General features: G+C 41.9%; 1 protein-coding gene across 2 annotated transcripts in view; it reads right to left on the reverse strand.

Annotated features, from left to right (window-relative positions):
* The window catches only part of stab1 (stabilin 1), a 189,713-nt gene that overhangs the window by 93,108 nt on the left and 77,396 nt on the right, over window positions 1-19,209 (reverse strand). For both annotated transcript variants that reach the window (XM_085457297.1, XM_085457298.1), the window contains 7 exons: window positions 13,733-13,804; window positions 12,264-12,383; window positions 12,121-12,168; window positions 11,203-11,283; window positions 10,898-11,044; window positions 8,292-8,426; window positions 8,147-8,206 (listed from right to left, as the gene is read on the reverse strand). In XM_085457297.1, the coding sequence (XP_085313423.1) occupies window positions 8,147-8,206; window positions 8,292-8,426; window positions 10,898-11,044; window positions 11,203-11,283; window positions 12,121-12,168; window positions 12,264-12,383; window positions 13,733-13,804 (663 nt within the window). The remainder of the gene's footprint in view (window positions 1-8,146; window positions 8,207-8,291; window positions 8,427-10,897; window positions 11,045-11,202; window positions 11,284-12,120; window positions 12,169-12,263; window positions 12,384-13,732; window positions 13,805-19,209) is intronic.

Genomic DNA, 19,209 nt, shown 5'->3' on the forward strand with positions numbered 1-19,209 from the left:
ATCTCACTTGGTTGAGTGACAAAACGTTTCTCCCACTGAAAACGCTACGTCCAGATAAACAGAATCAACCTTTTTGCGATAGAGTCTAAAGGTACCTCTACCCATGTATTTTCCTGTTATGGCAAAAGAGTCTCATCTCAAGGACAAAGATGTTCAAGAGGAGCTGCCAAGCAGGAAGACAAGAAGACCACAAAGAAGGTTCATGGAGTGAAGGAGGACATACAGAGGGTTGGTGTGACGGAGGAAGATTGTAGGGATAGGATGAGATGTTGGCAAATCACTGTGGTGATCGCAAAGCCAAAGGAAGAAGAACGTCAAGAAACTAACCATGACCACAAAAACATGAACATATGTGATTGCATCAGCAGGTCATAGCATTAAGCACATTGCTGACAATATTAACAGTGATAGGACGATTTCGAGGTTCTAATCTTGGAGTCGATCAATAGGAAGAACACTCCCTCCACTTTCACAAACATTAAGATCGTAGAACATTTATGGCAAAGTGATGTTTCAATCTATCATGTAATTTCAAGTCAAGTGGCTTTATTGTTATTCCAGCCATGTGCAGTGGTACAGTATACAGTGAAACGAGACAACGTTCCTCCAAGACCATGGTGCTATGGTCTTGGAGGCAGTGCAACACCAGACAGAACAGAACAGAACAGAACGATACAGACTCAAGACAGTGCAGACACAACAATGCCACAGAAAAGTGCAACAATGACAGTAGGTTGTGCAAAAGACTGAGCATTGTGCAAAAAGTACATATGAGATAAGGTAATCTCTGTGTGGAAGTTTCACAAAATCCTGACAAATAATCTCGTCGCAGAAGGTCGTCTACAGTTCAGTTGAGTTCAGTTCAGGCTTATTTATATAGCATCAGTCATAACAACAGCTGCCTCGAGGCTCTTTACACTGTGAGGTAAAGATTACAGTGTTACTGTGGTGGATAAATGGACACATGGATGGCTTTTCATGCCATAAGCTCAGTCCTTTGGCTAGATGAGCTAAAAACTACAGAATCAGATTGTTAATCCAGGTGTTAAGCATTTGAATACAATTCAGTATGATGTAGGAAAAATATTTAAGACTCTTTGTCATAAAATACTCCACTATCAACAAAAAAAATCTGCACAGGATCTGTTTTTGAGTGTGAAGTCATTCTGTTTAGTTTTTGTCTCCTTATAGCCTGGGGTTAAACTGGGCAGGAGCCTACTGCAGAGCGTTACCAGCTCACACTGTGACACTTAAACACAGGATAAACATAAAATGCCTTCCCCTTTTTTTTTTACTTTGCTGCAGCAAGAACAAAAGCACTGGTATCTATGCAGTCTCTGAACTGAACTTCTGCATGTGGCTATTTCCCTATTTCAGTCTTGTTAACATAAATACTTTCTATATACTAACTATATGCAAGCTTTTGTGACATATACAATTCCTACTGTGAAAAACACAGCAGTCAAGGTCAGAAGGAAGCCATTTTGTACTTTCATGATAAATATAATTTTTCCCATAGTGTGGCCCCCTGGTGGTCCCTGAAGGTACTGTAGGTGGTTGTTTAAAATGTTTACTGAAAAATATATTTAGAAGAATGTAAATTTTAATAGCTGCACATTTTTTAAACTTTAACTCCTTGCAGAAAGCCTTTTCTGCTGTCCAGCACTCATTACATCAGCTTAAACTTGTTCTCAACGCAGACAAAACAAAGCTCATGTTGTTTTCTAAATCAAGGAGACGAGCCCAAACAATCCCATCAGTAACCACTCTTGAAGGTAATAAAATAGAGTTGGTTCACACCTATAAATATCTGGGAATCTTAATTGATGACTCGCTTACCTTCAAACCACATGTAGAGAATCTTGTGAAAAACCTGAAGTTAAAACTGAGATTTTATTTTCAAAATAAGTTGTGTTTCTCTTTTAATACAAAGAAGCGGCTTGTTGCTGCAACATTCTTGCCTGTGCTGGATTATGGTGATATTCTATATATGAATGCTTCTGCTCAATGTCTTCGAATGGTTGATTCTGTGTATCATGCTTCTCTGAGGTTCATCACTAACTGTAAATTTCAGACTCACCACTGTGAGTTATACTCTCAGGTAGGATGGCCTGCTTTGGTAAGTCGGAGGAACTCTCATTTATACAGTTTTATATATAAGGCGATACTTGGGTTGCTGCCTTCTTATATATGTTCCCTGCTTGTAATGAAACATGCTGGTCGGTATTCTCTTCGTCCGCATGGTTACTTGTTGCTTTCTGTTCCATTTGCCCGAACTGAACTTGGTAAAAGAGCTTTTGTCCATTTAGCACCCTCGGCCTGGAACAAACTGCAGAAGGAATGGAAAATGACTGAATTCATTTCATTAAGTGATTTTAAATCTAAACTACGAATCCTTGAGGCCAAGTCCATAACATGCAACTGTTTCAATTAGATTGATTGTCATTTTAACTGACTTTTTATTTTATTTGAATTTTATTGAATTTTATTTTTATTTTATTTGTATTCTTTCACTTATTGTTGCATGTGTGTTGTTGCTGCCTGTGTTTGAGTAATTTCTGTAACTGTGAGACATCTGCTGCTGCCTATCTTGGCCAGGTCTCCCTTGAAAAAGAGGTTTTTAATCTCAATGGGATCTTCCTGGTTAAATAAAGGTTAATAAATAAATAAATAAAATAAACTTTAATGTTAATATGATATAACTTAACTAGACTTTTGATTTGGTATTCATGAAATATTTATTATAAAAAGAAAAATAAACTGGAATACTGCCAGTGCTACCCCTAGATTTCAAACTCCTACGTCCCCTTGTTTTTGAGTTATCGTATTCATAAACTTGCCAGGCAGCGTGGTACCCTGACCCATCAGTCTTTTAAACCTGAAGGGTAAAAATTACTTTGTTATTAACCTTTTGTTATTTACTTTTTAAATTGAACTCATCTCATATCTCACCATTAGCTGACAGAACTTAATGCAGTGCATTCAGGTCTACATACACGGTGTAAAGTATAATGCTCTCTTTAACGACAGTTATTTTATTTTTTAGGGGCATCCTATCCTGTTAATGATTTCAGTCTCTGGTGTGAAACATCAGTCACTTTTCCAAAGTGAATGTGAGTGTCATATGCTGTGGGAGTGTCTGGTCGGGCATGGTCCAGGTTCCTGTCATCCGTCCTTTGGGGTGGAGTTGGCCAGCTCATCACCTGTTTTCAATCTCCGGGGCTCCACCTAGAGGGTTTTTAAGCCAGCACTGCCTGCCACTCCTCGCCAGTTTGTCCTGCTACCATCTGTGGTAAACTTGGCCTCCTCTGTGCTCAGACTCTGTATACCTGGATCATGGTTTAATGTGTTTTCTGTCTCCTGCATTCTTCAGATTCATCACCCGTCGCACTCACCAGTAGTGCTGGTTCCGTCTCCATCCTGTTTTTCCGTCTGCTCGGAACCCAAGGACCACATACACAACTTCTCCTCAGCCTGCCCTTCAGTCCATACTCTCCACCTCTTTGGAATCTGGACCGGACTCTCCCCACTCTCGATCCTCTCTGGAATGCTCCCATGGCAGCCTTTCCCCCCGCTTAATAACCAGGGTCTCCAAGTAAGCCCAAGACTATCCACTGGCACTCCATACCGCTGTCCCTTACTCGTTTGTCACTCAGTAACACCCTTCTCCTGTGTTTACAGAAAGTTCCCGTTCGAGTTCTCCCTGTGCTCTACGCCTGTTTCCTCGCCCACGGATTTCCCTTAGTTTCTGCGAATGGTTTCTGTTAAACCCAGTTCTGTTCACGTTTTTGTTCCTTCTAATAAATTATACATAGTTCGAGCAATTGAGTCTGCTTTTGAGTCCACCGCATCCTTGTTTGTGACAGTGAGAGTATTTTTTCCCTGCTGGATCCCTTTTCCAGGTTCCAAAGCACAGATAACTCAAAACATTGTTAAGTGGTTTGAGTTCCCGCTGTTAATTTTAACGTTGTGTAAAAACATCAGCCTATACGCAGTTTCAGAAGGCTGCCTCTCATCTGGCTGACACATTTATTGTAAAGCCCTGTTCCTGAAAGTCTCACATATATCTGAGCTCCCATCTTCAAGAGTAAAGAGAAGCCAAAACCAACATTATGTCTTCTAAATTCAACATTCATGTGTCATAAACAGCTGTATGAGGCACAAAACTGGCAGTAGATAAAGCAGAAGTCACAAATGGCAGCCTCCGGGGTTCAAGGGCCACATTATGAAACCAGGAGCATATTTTCATTTCAAAAGCCTAAAAAAGAACTGATTTTTCCATTTGCTAATTTCAAAGTTGCCTATTTTCTTGCTATGATGCAAAGTATCGAGAATCCATCACGGCTAAAGCGAAGCAGTGACCCACATGTAGTAATGTTAACCCCAGTTATTGGCCATGACCAAAAATGCATTTCAAACACATTCATCAATTAGAAAATTTTAAGATAAATCTGCTGGCGTTTTTTTTTTTTGTTGTTGTATAAAAAGATAAAAAGATACATGGATTTAAAAAAGCTGCCAGCACCACTGAGATAACTTGCAGCGACTGACATGGATGTTCCACTTTTGGTGATAACCGTCAGTGCACTACAGTAACAACCGTGAGTTATTGTGATCGGGAGCACCTTGTTATTATTATGTTATGCAGGTTTGTAGATTTTATGGGACTCTGGGGGGATGTGGAAGGAGGCTTCTCCATCTGATTAGGTGTGGAAACTCCCCGTGTCTGCAGGAAAGGCCGCTAACATTGAAACACGTACCTGGAGAGGGTGAAGCAGTGTGTGTGTCCATGAAGGAGTTTTACTATATCTTGATTAATTTACTGTAAATCTAAGGTCTGTACAGACTTCTCCCAGTCTGTTTTATAAATATATATTTGGGGTTGTTAATGGTTTTAGTACCATGGTGAAAATAATGATTTATAGGCCCAGCTGAAGAGCTTTTTTCTGTGACATGCTGGTACATAATTATATGTGGGATACTTGTAATTATTGTATTCGTGTTGCTAAAACACCAAAAAAATTAAAATAAATAAAAAACAGAAAAACTCCCCCCACATGTTACATAAGAGCTATAAATTGATTTGGATGTCACTGAGTGAAATAGGTATTTGAGCCCCTACTACCACAGGCTGTGTGCCTGCAAAGATTACAATCAATCAGTCAATTAAAGAATTAGAAATAGTCCTGATCTCAATGAGTTATATTTATGACCCAGACCAAGACAGAGTTTTAATATATCTGAAAGCCTGATTCTTAGCCTTGTACAACCTAACTGGAAAACTCAAATACAGTTTTATTTGTAGTTATCTATTGTTTTTATCTGATTTAACGGTCAGTTCAGATAAAATAATTATTGTGGGTGAATAAAACATCCATGTAGATGCTCAAAATGACAGCATCAACATAGCATTCAATCTATTATTAGACTCAATCGGCTTCTCTTAAAATGTAAATGAGCCCACCCACCACTTTAATCACACTCCGGATCTTGTTCTGACATATGCCATAGAAACTGAACATTTATTCCCTGAAAAGCCTCTTTTGTCTGATCATTTATTAATAATATTTTCGATGCTGGGGTTTTCTCTGTATTCTTCTCGTAGGGTCTTTATCTTACAATATGAAGTACCTTGAAGAAACTGTTGATCTAGCGCTTTATAAATAAAATTTCATTGTAGAAAGCACGACTGTCCACAGAATCAATTTCTTCCAAGCCAACCTGTCCACCACTGGAGAAGACCAAGGAGCTGTCAAAGGACATCAGGTACAAGGAGCTTTTTAATTATCTGAAGGCAGTTGGTACCACAGTCACCAAAAACATGACTGCTAACACACCACGCCATCATTTATTGAAATCTTTCAGCACCTGCAGAGTTCCTATGCTCAAGAAGGCACACGTACAGACCCGTATGAAGTTTGTTCCTGAACATCTAAATGACTCAGAGAAGGCTTGAGAGAAAGTGATGTCAGATTAAACCAAAATTGAGCTTTTTGGAATCAACTCCACCCATCAACTCTGGACAAAGAGAAATGCTGAGTATCAACCAAAGAACACCAAGCTTAAGCTTAAGATTGACCATGGACCAGTCTTTCAGCACGACAATGACCTAAAATATACTGCCAAAGCAACAAAAGAGTGGCAAATCTGTGAAGGGGGCTGAAGCTTCAAGTTGCCAACCAGCAACCAAACGGATGGAGTTTCTGTGAAGAAGAGTGGGCAAAAATCCCTCCTGAGATGTGTGTGAACCTGGTGACCAACTACACAGCCCATCTGTGGCAGCCAGAGTTCTGACTGGGTTGTATAGGATCAAATATGTATTTTACTGTCATAAAAAATGAGAGGCTGTTCATCACGTGGAATCAAATGGACCTGGTCGGACTTGCTGACACTGGCCTTACATGGCTCAAAAAGGAAGGGAACACTCGATCATCACAGTTTAACACAAAGTCAGTTAAACGTCAGGGATATCAAAGTGTGCAGTCAGCAGGCATAAACCACTGCGAATCCATGGAGCTGCTTTGGTGCAAATGAAGCAGACAACAGGTGCACAGCAACAACAACACAACCTCCAAAAAGAGAATTCAAGGTTCAAGGTTCCTTATTTGTCACATGCATAGTTATACAAGTATAACACACAGTGAAATGTAACCTGACACGCTCCTCGACATGTGCAAAAATGGGGGGGGGGGGGGGGGGTAGAGGAAGAACAGACCAAGGCTCTCTCCTTATCCCGCCTGACTGATTTTTTCCTCCAGTTTTGCGTTTGTGCACCTGTTGTCATTTTCATTTCGTCAAAGTAAGAAGCAGATGAAATGGATTCACAATGGTTTAGCCTTCCTAACTGGACAGATTGACATCCCCTGAAGTTTTAAATTACTTTGTTTTAAACTGTGCTGATTGAGTGTTTCCTTAATGTTTGGGGGGGGGGGGGGTGTTTAGCAGTGCACATGTCCCCTGTCTGGAAACTAAACGCACCAAGCCTACCTCCACATGTGAGCTATTTGTTACAATTTAATTTTGGATTTTTGTTGTTAAATGATAATTAACCCTCAAGCAACCAAGCTATTTAAGCCTAAAACAACAGAGTTTATGACTCCATTACAGTTTACATTACGGGAATAGATACAGGTTCGCCTTTCTGCTCCAGCTGAGCCTAAACAATTTTAAGCACTTTGAAAGCATCGGGGCAACTTGGGGTTCAGTATTGTGATCAAGGACACCTCAGACAAGAAAAGCCAAGGATCAAAGCACAAACCTTTCAATTAGTAGACTCTACCTCCTGAACCAAAGCCAACACAATAATCAAGGATACCCACACAACTTTTCACGAAATTGTGGTACGAGATATTTTTACAATCAAAAATATGAGCTTTAACCACTTGAAGATTAAAGTACAACTTTTGATATGTCACTGCAGGTGAATATACCAAACCAGGGCCAGCAGAGAAATAATCCCAGGATAATGCCACCATGCTTCACACTTCTCAGTGTGTATGCATGACAATTAACCTTCTGCTTTTAAACTACATCTGCCTGGCAAAGCTACTGTAGTGCTACTGAAGTAAAACCTTGAATACAGGACTTTAAACAGAGTATTTTAAAACTGTGGTAAGTCTATGTTTACTGTCAGTTAAGGATATTACATCGCCCATCTTTCCAAATAAGAGTTGTGTGTGGAGTCTTGTGTCCTAGCACTAAACATCCTAGTGTGTTTAGTGCTGCAGTGTTTTCTCGTTAGTGCTTTGGAGAGAGGCTCAGAGTGCAGAGGAATGAGCTGTTAATAATAATGAGGTCAATCCGAGAAAAATTGCCCAGAGTCACACTAGCCTCGAATAACCAACTTTACCTTAATGATGCTTTCATACTATTAATATTTTCTTAGTTACAGCCCACTGAAGTACGCAGAGGTGGCTCAATTTTTTTTAACATTGATCCCTGATGACTTCTGAAGTGAAGGAGCTAACCACATGAAATGTTCTGAACTAATAAAATGCTCAGATTTGGCTCAAATTACGACCTAATGGCCAGCAGGATTTTTCTGAAGAGGATGTGTAGACAAGCAGATGGGAGTTAATGAAAGAGGGTTGCAGAAATTGAAGTAGTCCCTCTCAAATCAGTAGATGCAGGGTTTTGTTTCCCTTACCTCTATGAGTTGGTAGAAGCTGCTGTAGCCATAAACTGAAGCTGCTGTGGTTAAGTTCATCTAACACAAAGAGAGAAAGAGAGATATCACTATCTGCTTCCAGTAAAGATTATTCATTAAATAACTGTAACCAAACCCAACGCACCATTTTGGGATTAATCGGCGGTTTCTCCTCCAGAGCGTAAGGTGTCAGCATCAAGTCGATGTGGTGAATGATTCCATTAAATGTGGTGTAATCGCTCTTCACGATCCTCGACCTGTTGTTGATGAAGATCGAATCCTGCAGGGGGAGAGAGACTGTTTATTTCCTGATGACTTCCCAAAGGTACTTCCTAGTTAAATTCAAGAAAAATCATTAAAAATGAAGGGTAACTCATTAAAGTAAAATCAAATGGACTGATTTCTTGGGAGCTTTAGATTCACCTCAATATTTTATAACTTTAACATTTAAAATTAAGGGTTTTTTAAGGATGCTAACCGTGAATGGTGTAACCCAGGATCAGCGGGCCTATTCCAGAAACCAGGGCCCCAGTCAAAAAATTCCATCCCTTGTTTTTCCCTAATCACGTTTCTTGGACTTTTATGGAAAACATCAATAAGATGAAGGAGGTAATAAAGGAAGCACTGAAGCAACTCTCCTTAGTATTCTTTTAATCTGACCAGACACTATTATTAGGGGCACTACACTAATAATTCCAGGTCTTTTCACTCAGTGAGGAATCTTTCTAAGAAAAACTGACTATTTAAACAATCCCAGGTTTACAAACAAACTAACACTGATCTCTGTGGTAGGAAAATCTGAGTTTTTGTTCCCATAGCAGTTTTAATCAACTTGCCCTGAGTGAAGCTCGTGCATGGGTCATGAAAAAAGCCATCATAAGTGGCGCTCAACCAGTAAACAAGGAGCAGAGCCTTCAATTTCATCCAGTGGACCAGGAAATATGAATGTGTGCCAGTGTGGGCTATTTCATTTATGTTTACAAAAATATGAGTGGATGAAAGAGTAATTTCACTTGAGTACATTTTATTTAGCAATAGACACAATATTCAGCCAATTTTCTTTAATAGATGATAACGCTGGATTTCTAACAAATGTTAAATCTTTTAATAAATGTATTAATTCACCTGGCAAAACCTGGTAAAAATGCAGGTAAAGAAAAAATATATATCAAAGCATTCCCGGTAATCAGGGTCTGGCATATCGAGACATATCATGGATTAACATTTAGAAAGCTTTCTCTCTAATATTTATTTATTTATTACTTTTTAAAAGTTTGTAAATATTACAGCAAAAAACTGGTGTCAGACTTTCTGCTGCCTGGATTCACAGATGAGATTTAGTTCATTTTCAGTGACAGCTGCATTTCATTCATCCTCACTCAGACATATTCACATCATCTCTGGCATGATTTAAAAACTATGACAAGAATGTTCTGACTGTGCAGACGCTGGTTGGTGTCTCACAGGCCGAACAAGGAGAGCGCTGATCAGAAATGCAGCCAAGAGGCGCATGGTGACTCTGGACGAGCTGCAGAGATCTACAGCTCAGGTGGGGGAATCTGTCCATAGGACAACTATTAGTCGTGCACTGCACAAAGTTGGCCTTTATGGAAGAGTGGCAAGAAGAAAGCCATTGTTAACAGAAAACCATAAGAAGTTTGCAGTTTGCCACAAGCCATGTGGGGGACACAGCAAACATGTGGAGGAAGCTGCTCTGGTCAGATGAGACCAAAGTGGAACTTTTTGGCCAAAATGCAAAACGCTGTGTGTGGCGGAAAACTAACACTGCACATCACTCTGAACACACCATCCCCACTGTCAAATATGGTGGTGGCAGCATCATGCTCTGGGGGTGCTTCTCTTCAGCAGGGACAGGGAAGCTGGTCAGAGTTGATGGGAAGATGGATGGAGCCAAATACAGGGCAACCTTGGAAGAAAACCTCTTGGAGTCTGCAAAAGACTTGAGACTGGGGCGGAGGGTCACCTTCCAGCAGGACAACGACCCTAAACATGAAGCCAGGGCAACAATGGAATGGTTTAAAACAAAACATATCCATGTGTTAGAATGGCCCAGTCAAAGTCCAGATCTAAATCCAATCGAGAATCTGTGGCAAGATCTGAAAACTGCTGTTCACAAACGCTGTCCATCTAATCTGACTGAGCTGGAGCTGTTTTGCAAAGATTTCAGTCTCTAGATGTGTAAAGCTGGTAGAGACAGACCCGAAAAGACTGGCAGCTGTAATTGCAGCAAAAGGTGGTTCTACAAAGTATTGACTCAGGGGGCTGAATAATTACGCACACCCCACTTTTCAGTTATTTGTAAAAAATGTTTGGAATCATGTATGATTTTCATTCCACTTCTCACGTGTACACCACTTTGTGTTGGTCTTTCACGTGGAATTCCAATAAAATTGATTAATGTTTGTGGCTGTGATGTGACAAAATGTGGAAAAGTTCAAAGGGGCCAAAAACTTTTGCAAGCCACTGTAAGTGGCAGAAAACGGATGGATGGATTTTGCTCAATAATTTTACATTTTCAAATGATGCTGTGACTGCTCCTTTATAAAGCTGAGTACAGCTGCTGTGCTCCAGGGATTAATAAGGCATAAAGTGGTTGGAGTGAGAAAAAGTCAAGTGTGACTTGAGAAAAATTAAATAGTTCTTAATGTTTGTTTTACACATTTAAATCCATATCTGTGAAGCTACATTTCTGTTCTACTGAGGAGTTAATAATCTGTGTATGTGCATTACCCCTATCAGGCTGAAGTGCAATGTGTGTCCTGATACTGAGACAGCACGCTCAGTGGTTTTGAAGTCATTCGAGGTCAGAATCTCACAGGAAATGATGTGGGAACGAACCAGATCCTCAATATGACCGTTCTGCTTCCAAACATTAACCTAGACACACATATACACAGACACACAAGTCAGTCCTGTAAAGCAAAAACAATAAATGCCACATGCTAAAGTGATACAGCTAGGGTAGGGTGGCACACATTTAAGGTGAGACTGGAGACGTTAATGTCACACGAAAAAGCAGCAGCTGCTGCACTCACAATGGAGATGTTGTTGTTTTCCTCTACCGGGACGAAGACAGTGTATGGTCCATCACCATAAAGACCTGAAATGCCTGACATCTAAGAAGCACAAAAACAGTGTCGATGGATGAGAATCAGATGGCTCAAAAGTATTCATCCCAAAGCAAGTCCAGGAGTTTGTTTGTTTTTTTACTTTAATTTTTTTTCCAGCTATTTTCCCACACAGTGTCAGTGCAACAAATTTATATTTGTATATTTATAAAATATGTGTATAAAATCAAGGATGAATAATAAGTTAAGGTCTCACAGTGATACTGAGTTTTGGTGCCTGGTTTTATTTTCATTTCTATTTTTGACCCAATGTCCATTTTCTCATTTCCTAAATTCCTCCTCCTCGATTCCTCTCCTCGCATCTTAGCCCTCCCACCACACATGCAAGTGGAGGAAGTGAGGAAGAGTCACGAGGAGAGAGGAGTCAAGGCATCAGGTGTTTATCGAAATGAGACATCCTTGCCTTGGATGTCAATTTGATGTGACATCTGAACTGTATCACAGGCTGAAGGTAAAAACACCTGTGCAGTCTGGATTACAGCTCCTCCTGCAGCCCCCTCTCCTCTCTGGCCTCCTTTTAGAAACTGAGACATCCTTCACCTTGGCGCTTTGTGATTAATTTCTAGATCACAGGCATAACAGTTTTTGTTTCTGACCACAAAGGTAATCAGCTTAGACACTCATTACTTCATTAATAGAGGAGGCAGTCTGTAAAATCAATAAAATATATGCAAATTCTTTCTTCGAGGTAAAATAAAAGGCATCTAATTATATCTGGACTTTTTCTATCTTAATTGCCTGAATTTAATCGTGTGCACTCTTTGAAAGTCAAACTTCACTTTATAAATGGTGAAGTTTTATTTTCAGTGTCTGGCAGAGGCTCACCATCATCATTTGACGAAAGAAGGCGTTCTCTTTCTGACTGGACACTTCCTGTAAAGCAGAAAACAGTGCGATGTTAGGGGGAGAGGAGTGGGGAGGAGCGGGCGCTCAAAGGAAAGCAGGAAGTTGAAGGTCATGTGACTTACAGAGTTGGTGCTTCCCCGGCAATTAATGCCATCACCTATATAGCCTCTGTGGCAGGTGCAGTTCCTCTGCCCCATGCCCATGTACTCACAGCGAGCGTTCCTGCTACATTCACCGTTGTTCTGCACACAAACACAGCATGAGTCTTTTAACAGGAATGCCACAAAACAAGGGTTTTAATTTCTAGTTTTGTTAGGATTAAACATGGCATCAGGTCACAGCATCAGGAGGTCAGGACTTTGACTGGATCACTGCAGCACTTTGAGTCTTTGTTATGTCAGTCATTCTGTTGTAGATTTGCTGCTGTGCTTGGGACCATTGTCTTTCTGCATGACCCAGTTTCAGCCAAGATTCAGCTGATGGACAGATGGCCTTACATTTGACTCTAGGATACTTTGGTGTATGGAGCAGCTCACAGTCGACTGATCTGACTAATGGTTGGTTGTTCACACGCAGCTTTACAAACATAAGCTGTGCTGCCATGTTCCTTTTAGAGAGAAAAGGCTTTCTCCTGGAAACCCTTCCGTAAAACGGATCCGTGCTGTAGGTGATGAACATTTGTTGACAGGATTCAAAATCATTTGATGGAAATGAAATTTATCAAGCTAGTTCTGTTTGCCGAACAGCTCATGTGCCACTTAACTAACCAGATCAATATCCCAGAAGTTTAACGCCACACTCCCATTAAAAAGTGTTGCTTTAGGGTTTTTTTTAGCATTGTCTTTCAGGACATACTGAAACTCTGTCCTCAAACTAATCTCTACAGATAAATCAGTGCAGAGGAGCAAAATTAAAAATCAACCTTTTTTTAATTACTCACTCTTCTCTGCAAAAACACATAAATTTAAACAGGTATTTGGAGATAATTAAATAGCTTGCATAGGAATGTGTCTGTCAACATATTATCCCTGCTAAGACACATGGACAGGACTGCTGTAATAATGCTTCTGTTGCCACAGAATTATTTAGATGGCATCTGAAATATTTGGATAATATTTGGAAATTTCCTAGAAAAATCTGTTAAATTATGTCGATTAAGGTTCCTGATGACGACCACTCAAGTCTCACTCTAATAACCTGGAATCTGAGAGGAAGAGCTTAATGTCTCCTTTCAGGAGAGTTCAATAATTTATGAAGATACCCAGCTGTGTGAGCCGAGTGCAGAGCTATGTATATTCTACCCTCATAATTAGAGACTGCAAATGCAATATAAATCCCTACTGCTGTATAATGACTACAGGTATTTAACTGACTGAAGAAACCAGGCCATGTAGCTCCCCTGCAGCACCCAGGTGGGCTGAGTACTTTCGTATTCAGCAGCCAAATTAACGACTTATTGCCTTAAAACATGAAAAGATTATCTACCGCTCACATAAAATAAGTATCTGTTCCCATATCACCTTCAGGCATTTAAAACATTTAAAACAAGTGTCAGTATTTTGCTACAGAGCAGAATAAAGCACACACATACATTTCTGCAGGGGTTCACAGGCAAACAGTATCTCCCCGATCCTTGGAAGCCCAGCTTACAGTTGCAGGAGGTCTGAAGATGAAACCAAAGCAGAAAGAGGAAACAGTAAGTCACTAAAACTGTCATGGTACTGGGTCTGTGACCCAAGGTTTTGTGTTTGTTGGTGAATTCTTTGATTATGGTTATTCATGGTTTTGCTTCTCTTCATTGTGTAGTGCTTGTGTTACATTCTTAGTTCCTAGAATTTAGGTTCCTGTCACTTTGTCTTCCCCATGTTCCACATCGAGTCACTCGTCTCCATGTTGCCTCTGTCTCCCCTGTCAGCTGTGTCCCCTTGTAAAGTCTTGTTTGTCTGAAGTCATCAGCGTAGGGACTAACACGTTATTAAGTAACGCATTACAGTAACTACGTGTAACACTTTTACCACCGGCTCGTGTGACAAGACTCCCCCCTTATGCCCTCGGGTGCAGTCTTGACTCTACTTAAACATTCTGTGATAAAAGATACATCTCGAAAAATAAATATCAGTCTAAGGTTCATATGATTCTCGTGTCTACACAGACAAGCGGAGGCTAAGGAAATACACTTAACCGATTAAGGCTAATACATGTGAATACTCAAATGATAAGACACCATGCAATAAACCCAACACAGGATCTCAGGGTTAGAAAATGTATTAAACAATTGCAGGAAATTCACATCCAACCCTTTTTTTCCTTCATGAAAAAAAACACATATACAAAACATACAATAAACCCCCGGGGGATAGATTTTAGTATTTTTCCCTTAACCTGTCCAATGTTATTCTTTCCCCAGAGTGCACTCTTAGTTTATTTTTGTTGTTGGCGCGCTTTAGTTGGAGCTCTTAATAATAACAACAATACCTCCGAGTATCCGTGATGTCTCCACCTCCTCCGATGAATAACTCGCTCGTTGTGGTAGCAACCGTCTCCACTCGCGGCAGCGAGCAACGACTCTCCGGTTCCTTAGATAGCAGCAAATCATCCACGGTTAGCGACTCTCTCCCGAGACAACTCTCAAACTCCGTCTCTTCGCTCCGGCGGAATCTCCGTTAGCCAGGACCGTGGCGTTAGCCTAGCTCCAGCTAGCCAACGTAGCCAAACGTGCCTCGTGCTTAGCCAAGCACAAAAGATACGGGAAGCCCGGCTCAAACGCTCCGAATGATTACCGGGAAGTCCGCAGACGGGTGATATGTTGTTGCCGAACAACTTTGGTGACATAAGCAGTCCCGAAGTCCATGCTTCGTCTATGCCATTTTAGTAATCCTCCTTTTTTTCTCCTCTCTTCCTCCCGAGTCTCTTTCCCCCGGAAGTCATCTGCAAGTCATGACCTCTCGTGACGTAGCATACAAAACAAGTTACACTTCTTCTCTTTTAACAGACATTCACATTCCATGAAATTATGGTTTTTTAACGTAACTGATTTTTTCACACACTATTTATGCATTTTAATACAAACATTTATATCACATATCTATACCACTCTTAACCTCACCATGAACCGTTATTTTCTCTTCGACTTATTCTCATGAAAACAAAATAAATACCACTGATATTTATCAGAGTATTACACTCTCCCCCCACCAAAGAAAAGCATGCCCTCATGACTTTGTACCTTGAAAACATAAACCATTATGGCACAACAGGTGAGTAAAACACACAACTAAGCAAAGATGGGTGTGCCTATCCATTTATAAAAACAAGAGACATATTTCACTGTTGTGGCGGCTACCACACTGGGATGACCTGGTTCATCATAAGTTAACCTCAAAGGAGCCCTCTTCAACCGCTGAGGTCTGGCCTTAATGTCAACATCAAGATTAGTCTCAGAGTTAAATTCAGTGTCCTCTTCTTGCAAGAGAATGTCTTCAGGCAGTACTTTGTCTTTCCCTGTCTCCTCAGGATTCTCGCAAGTATCAGGTGATTCGGCTTCGGTGATCTCAACAGACTCAGATTCATTTACACTGTCCGTCTCAGGTTCCTCTACACATTTCTGTGTTACTCCCAGCCCAACTGTTTTTGGTTGTTCAGCTACGTCACTTAAGGAAATACCCAAATCCAGACTGAACGGTTCCAGAGTATCACTATCCATGTTGCACCTGAGAGGTTCAACAGTCAGATCACACCAAAGTCCAAAATCCTCATCTTCGGAGTCAGTGTACTCTTTCTCATCTTTATCACTGGGCGTGACTCCTTCCCTTTCAGAGTCTTTATCTGCCGTTCTCTGCGATAGTGTCTTTTCCTTTCCAGGCTTGTCTGTGCATTCTTTCTGTTTCCTCCGTCGCAAGACTCTCCTTGTAGGGGTGAGATCCGTATGGGATGCAGAGTCTAGACATATCCTCTCCCCAAGAGGCAGTAAGTGATTTCGATGGAGGATCTTGATTGGTCCATCACCATCTTCAGGTTTCAACCGGAACACTGGTAGGTTCGGCATCTTGCTTTCCACAACATATGGTTTTGACGCCCAGCGATCGGCCAGTTTATGCTTCCCCTGTAACCCGAGGTTTCGTAGCAAGACTCTGTCTCCAGGTAACAACTGTGCGAACCTGATTCTTTTGTCATACCGCTGCTTATTGTTCTCATTCTGTTTGGCCGCGACGGACTCTGCTAGTTCATAGGCAGCCTTTAACTCCTTCCTCAGGTCAGAAACGTACTTGAGGTAAGTTTTCTGTGGTGTGCCATCACTAGAAGTCTCAAAACACAAATCCACAGGTAACCTAGCTTCACGCCCAAACATAAGGAAATAAGGAGAGAAACCTGTAGCTTCATTTGGAGTGCAATTATAAGCATGAACCAAATGAACGACGTGCTGACTCCATTTTTTCTTTCTGTTCGGTTCCAGGGTCCCCAACATGTCCAACAACGTCCTATTAAACCTCTCGGGTTGAGGGTCTCCTTGAGGATGATAGGGCGTCGTTCTTGACTTTTCAACTCCAAGCGAACTCAACACTTCATGAACAAGACGACTTTCAAAATCTCTGCCCTGATCACTGTGCATCCTCCGTGGCAGTCCGTAATGAACGAAATACTTCTCCAGCAACACCTTTGCAACCGTAGAGGCTCTCTGGTCTCTTGTTGGAAAAGCTTGAGCATAACGAGTGTAGTGATCGGTAATGACCAGAACATTTTCTGTGCTGCTCGAATCAGGCTCTATGGACAAAAAGTCCATACAAACAAGGTCGAACGGTCCCTCACTTTGCAAATGCGACAAAGGTGCAGCTCTCTTGGGTAGAGTCTTTCTTTTTATACACCTCTCACAAGACTTGCAATACTCTTCAATCTCTGACTTCATCCGAGGCCAGTAGAACCGGTTTCTTACCAAGCCGTATGTCTTGTCGAGGCCCAAATGACCTGAGTCATCGTGCAGTGATTTCAGTACAGGGACTCTATACTTTTCTGGTAGTACCAACTGAGAACAGCGTGATTTTCCTGGAGGAGTTACAATGCGATACATCACTCCTTTCTGCATCTTTAACCTGTCCCACTCTCTCAACAGCAAAGAGCAAGTTGGTTGCTTGGTCTTGTCAACTTGGTTACTATTCCCATTACTCAGAGCTGTCCACACTTGTCCTATGCCGGGGTCTTCCCGTTGAGCGGTCGACAACTCAGCAAGACTCACAAAAGGCATATTCTTAACACTCAAAGAAGCCAGATTGCAATAAGCTTGTGGGATAGCTTGTGGAGAAGTGCCAAAAGAGTCAATGGCTCTTCCGGATCATGGGTTTTTATGTTTCATCACCCCAGACATTTGACACAAGGCTCTCACTCCTGCTGCAGGAACGTCGTCCCACTCGGATTTGGATATCGACCCCGATTGTGGCCGGCGAGAGAGAGCGTCAGCGTCAATGTTTTGGACTCCTGCTCTGTACTTGAGACTAAAGTCATATGTAGACAGGGCAGCAAGCCAACGGTGACCCGTCGCGTCTAGCTTGGCAGACGTTAGCACATATGTCAGAGGGTTGTTGTCTGTCCTCACCTCGAACTTGGTCCCGTACAGATAGTCATGCAGTCTGTCCACTACCGCCCACTTCAGCGCCAAAAATTCCAATTTATGGGCTGGATAATTCTTTTCTGAAGGAGTCAAACTCCGACTGACGAAAGCCACAGGTCTCAATCCTTCGCCTTGATCCTGGTACAGCACTCCTCCTAGCCCCTCCCGGCTAGCGTCTACATGCAGCACATAAGGTAGCTGAGGATCGGCAAAGGCCAACACAGGAGCTTGGGTAAGTCGTCGCTTCAGCTCCTCGAAGGCTGCCTCACATTCTCCGCTCCATCGACCACCAAAGGGCTCTGCGGGGTTAAGGTGCGGACCATCCTGTCTCTCCTTTACTTTCTTCTTTGCAGTTGAAGGGTAACCAGACAACAGTTGGTTCAATGGGTGAGCTACCTTGGAGTAATCTTTCACGAAACGCCGGTAGTACCCACAGAATCCAAGAAACGACCGTAACGCAGTCACAGTGTTGGGTCTTGGCCATGCGGTTACAGCTTCAGTCTTCTTTGGATCAGTAGACACCCCGTCTTGAGATATGATGTGCCCAACGTAAGTCACCGATGGCTGACAAAACTGACATTTATCCAGTGACAGCTTCAGTCCTTCGTCCTTTAGACGGTCAAGCACCTTCAGCAACCGGATCTCATGCTCCTCAAGCGTGGCTCCAAACACAATGAAATCGTCGAGATAGACCAACACCTCAAGCAAGTTCATGTCTCCAACAGTTTGTTCCATTACCCGCTGAAATGTAGCGGGAGCCCCTGTCACTCCCTGTGGCATTCTTTCAAATTGGAAGAATCCAGCCGGGCAAATGAAAGCTGTCTTTTCCTTGTCGGAGTCTGCCATGGGCACTTGATAGTATCCACTCCGAAGGTCAAGCACACTGAACCACTTGCTTCCACTGAGACATGCCAAAGCATCTTCAATTCTTGGCACCGTGTATTGGTCGGGAGTGGTGCGGCGGTTTAGGGTCCGAAAATCCACACACATCCTTATTTTCCCATTCTTCTTTCTCACGACCACAATGGGTGAGGCATAAGGACTGCGTGACTCTGTAATAACACCAGCAGTTTTTAGCTGCGCTAGATGCTGTCTCAATGCCTCCACGTCAGCAGGCGGCAACCGACGAGACCTCTCCCGAAATGGTTTGTCCTCTGTGGTTTTGATAGTGTGCTGGGTGCTCTTACTGCATCCGACATCAAACTCATGCAGAGAGAAAACTTCACTCCGCTCCATCATTTCTGTCACCAACCTTTCCTTCCACTCCTTAGGAACTGGTGAGTCTCCAAAGTTGAAAGAAAAGGGGCTCAGCTTCCCAGCGAACTCGACTTCAGACTCTTCTCTCCCAGGTAGAGATGACACAACGTCGACTGGAAACAGATGAGCTATTGGTGTCCCTCTGGTCAAGGTAATTTCCCGTGCTGACATGTTTCTAACTAGAACAGTAATTCTTTTGGCCGTCACAC

This window comes from Copadichromis virginalis, linkage group LG5, assembly GCF_057382275.1.
Source record: "Copadichromis virginalis isolate Kocher_CV1m ecotype Utaka linkage group LG5, C_Virginalis_male_GT1.1, whole genome shotgun sequence".
Lineage (NCBI taxonomy): Eukaryota > Metazoa > Chordata > Actinopteri > Cichliformes > Cichlidae > Copadichromis > Copadichromis virginalis.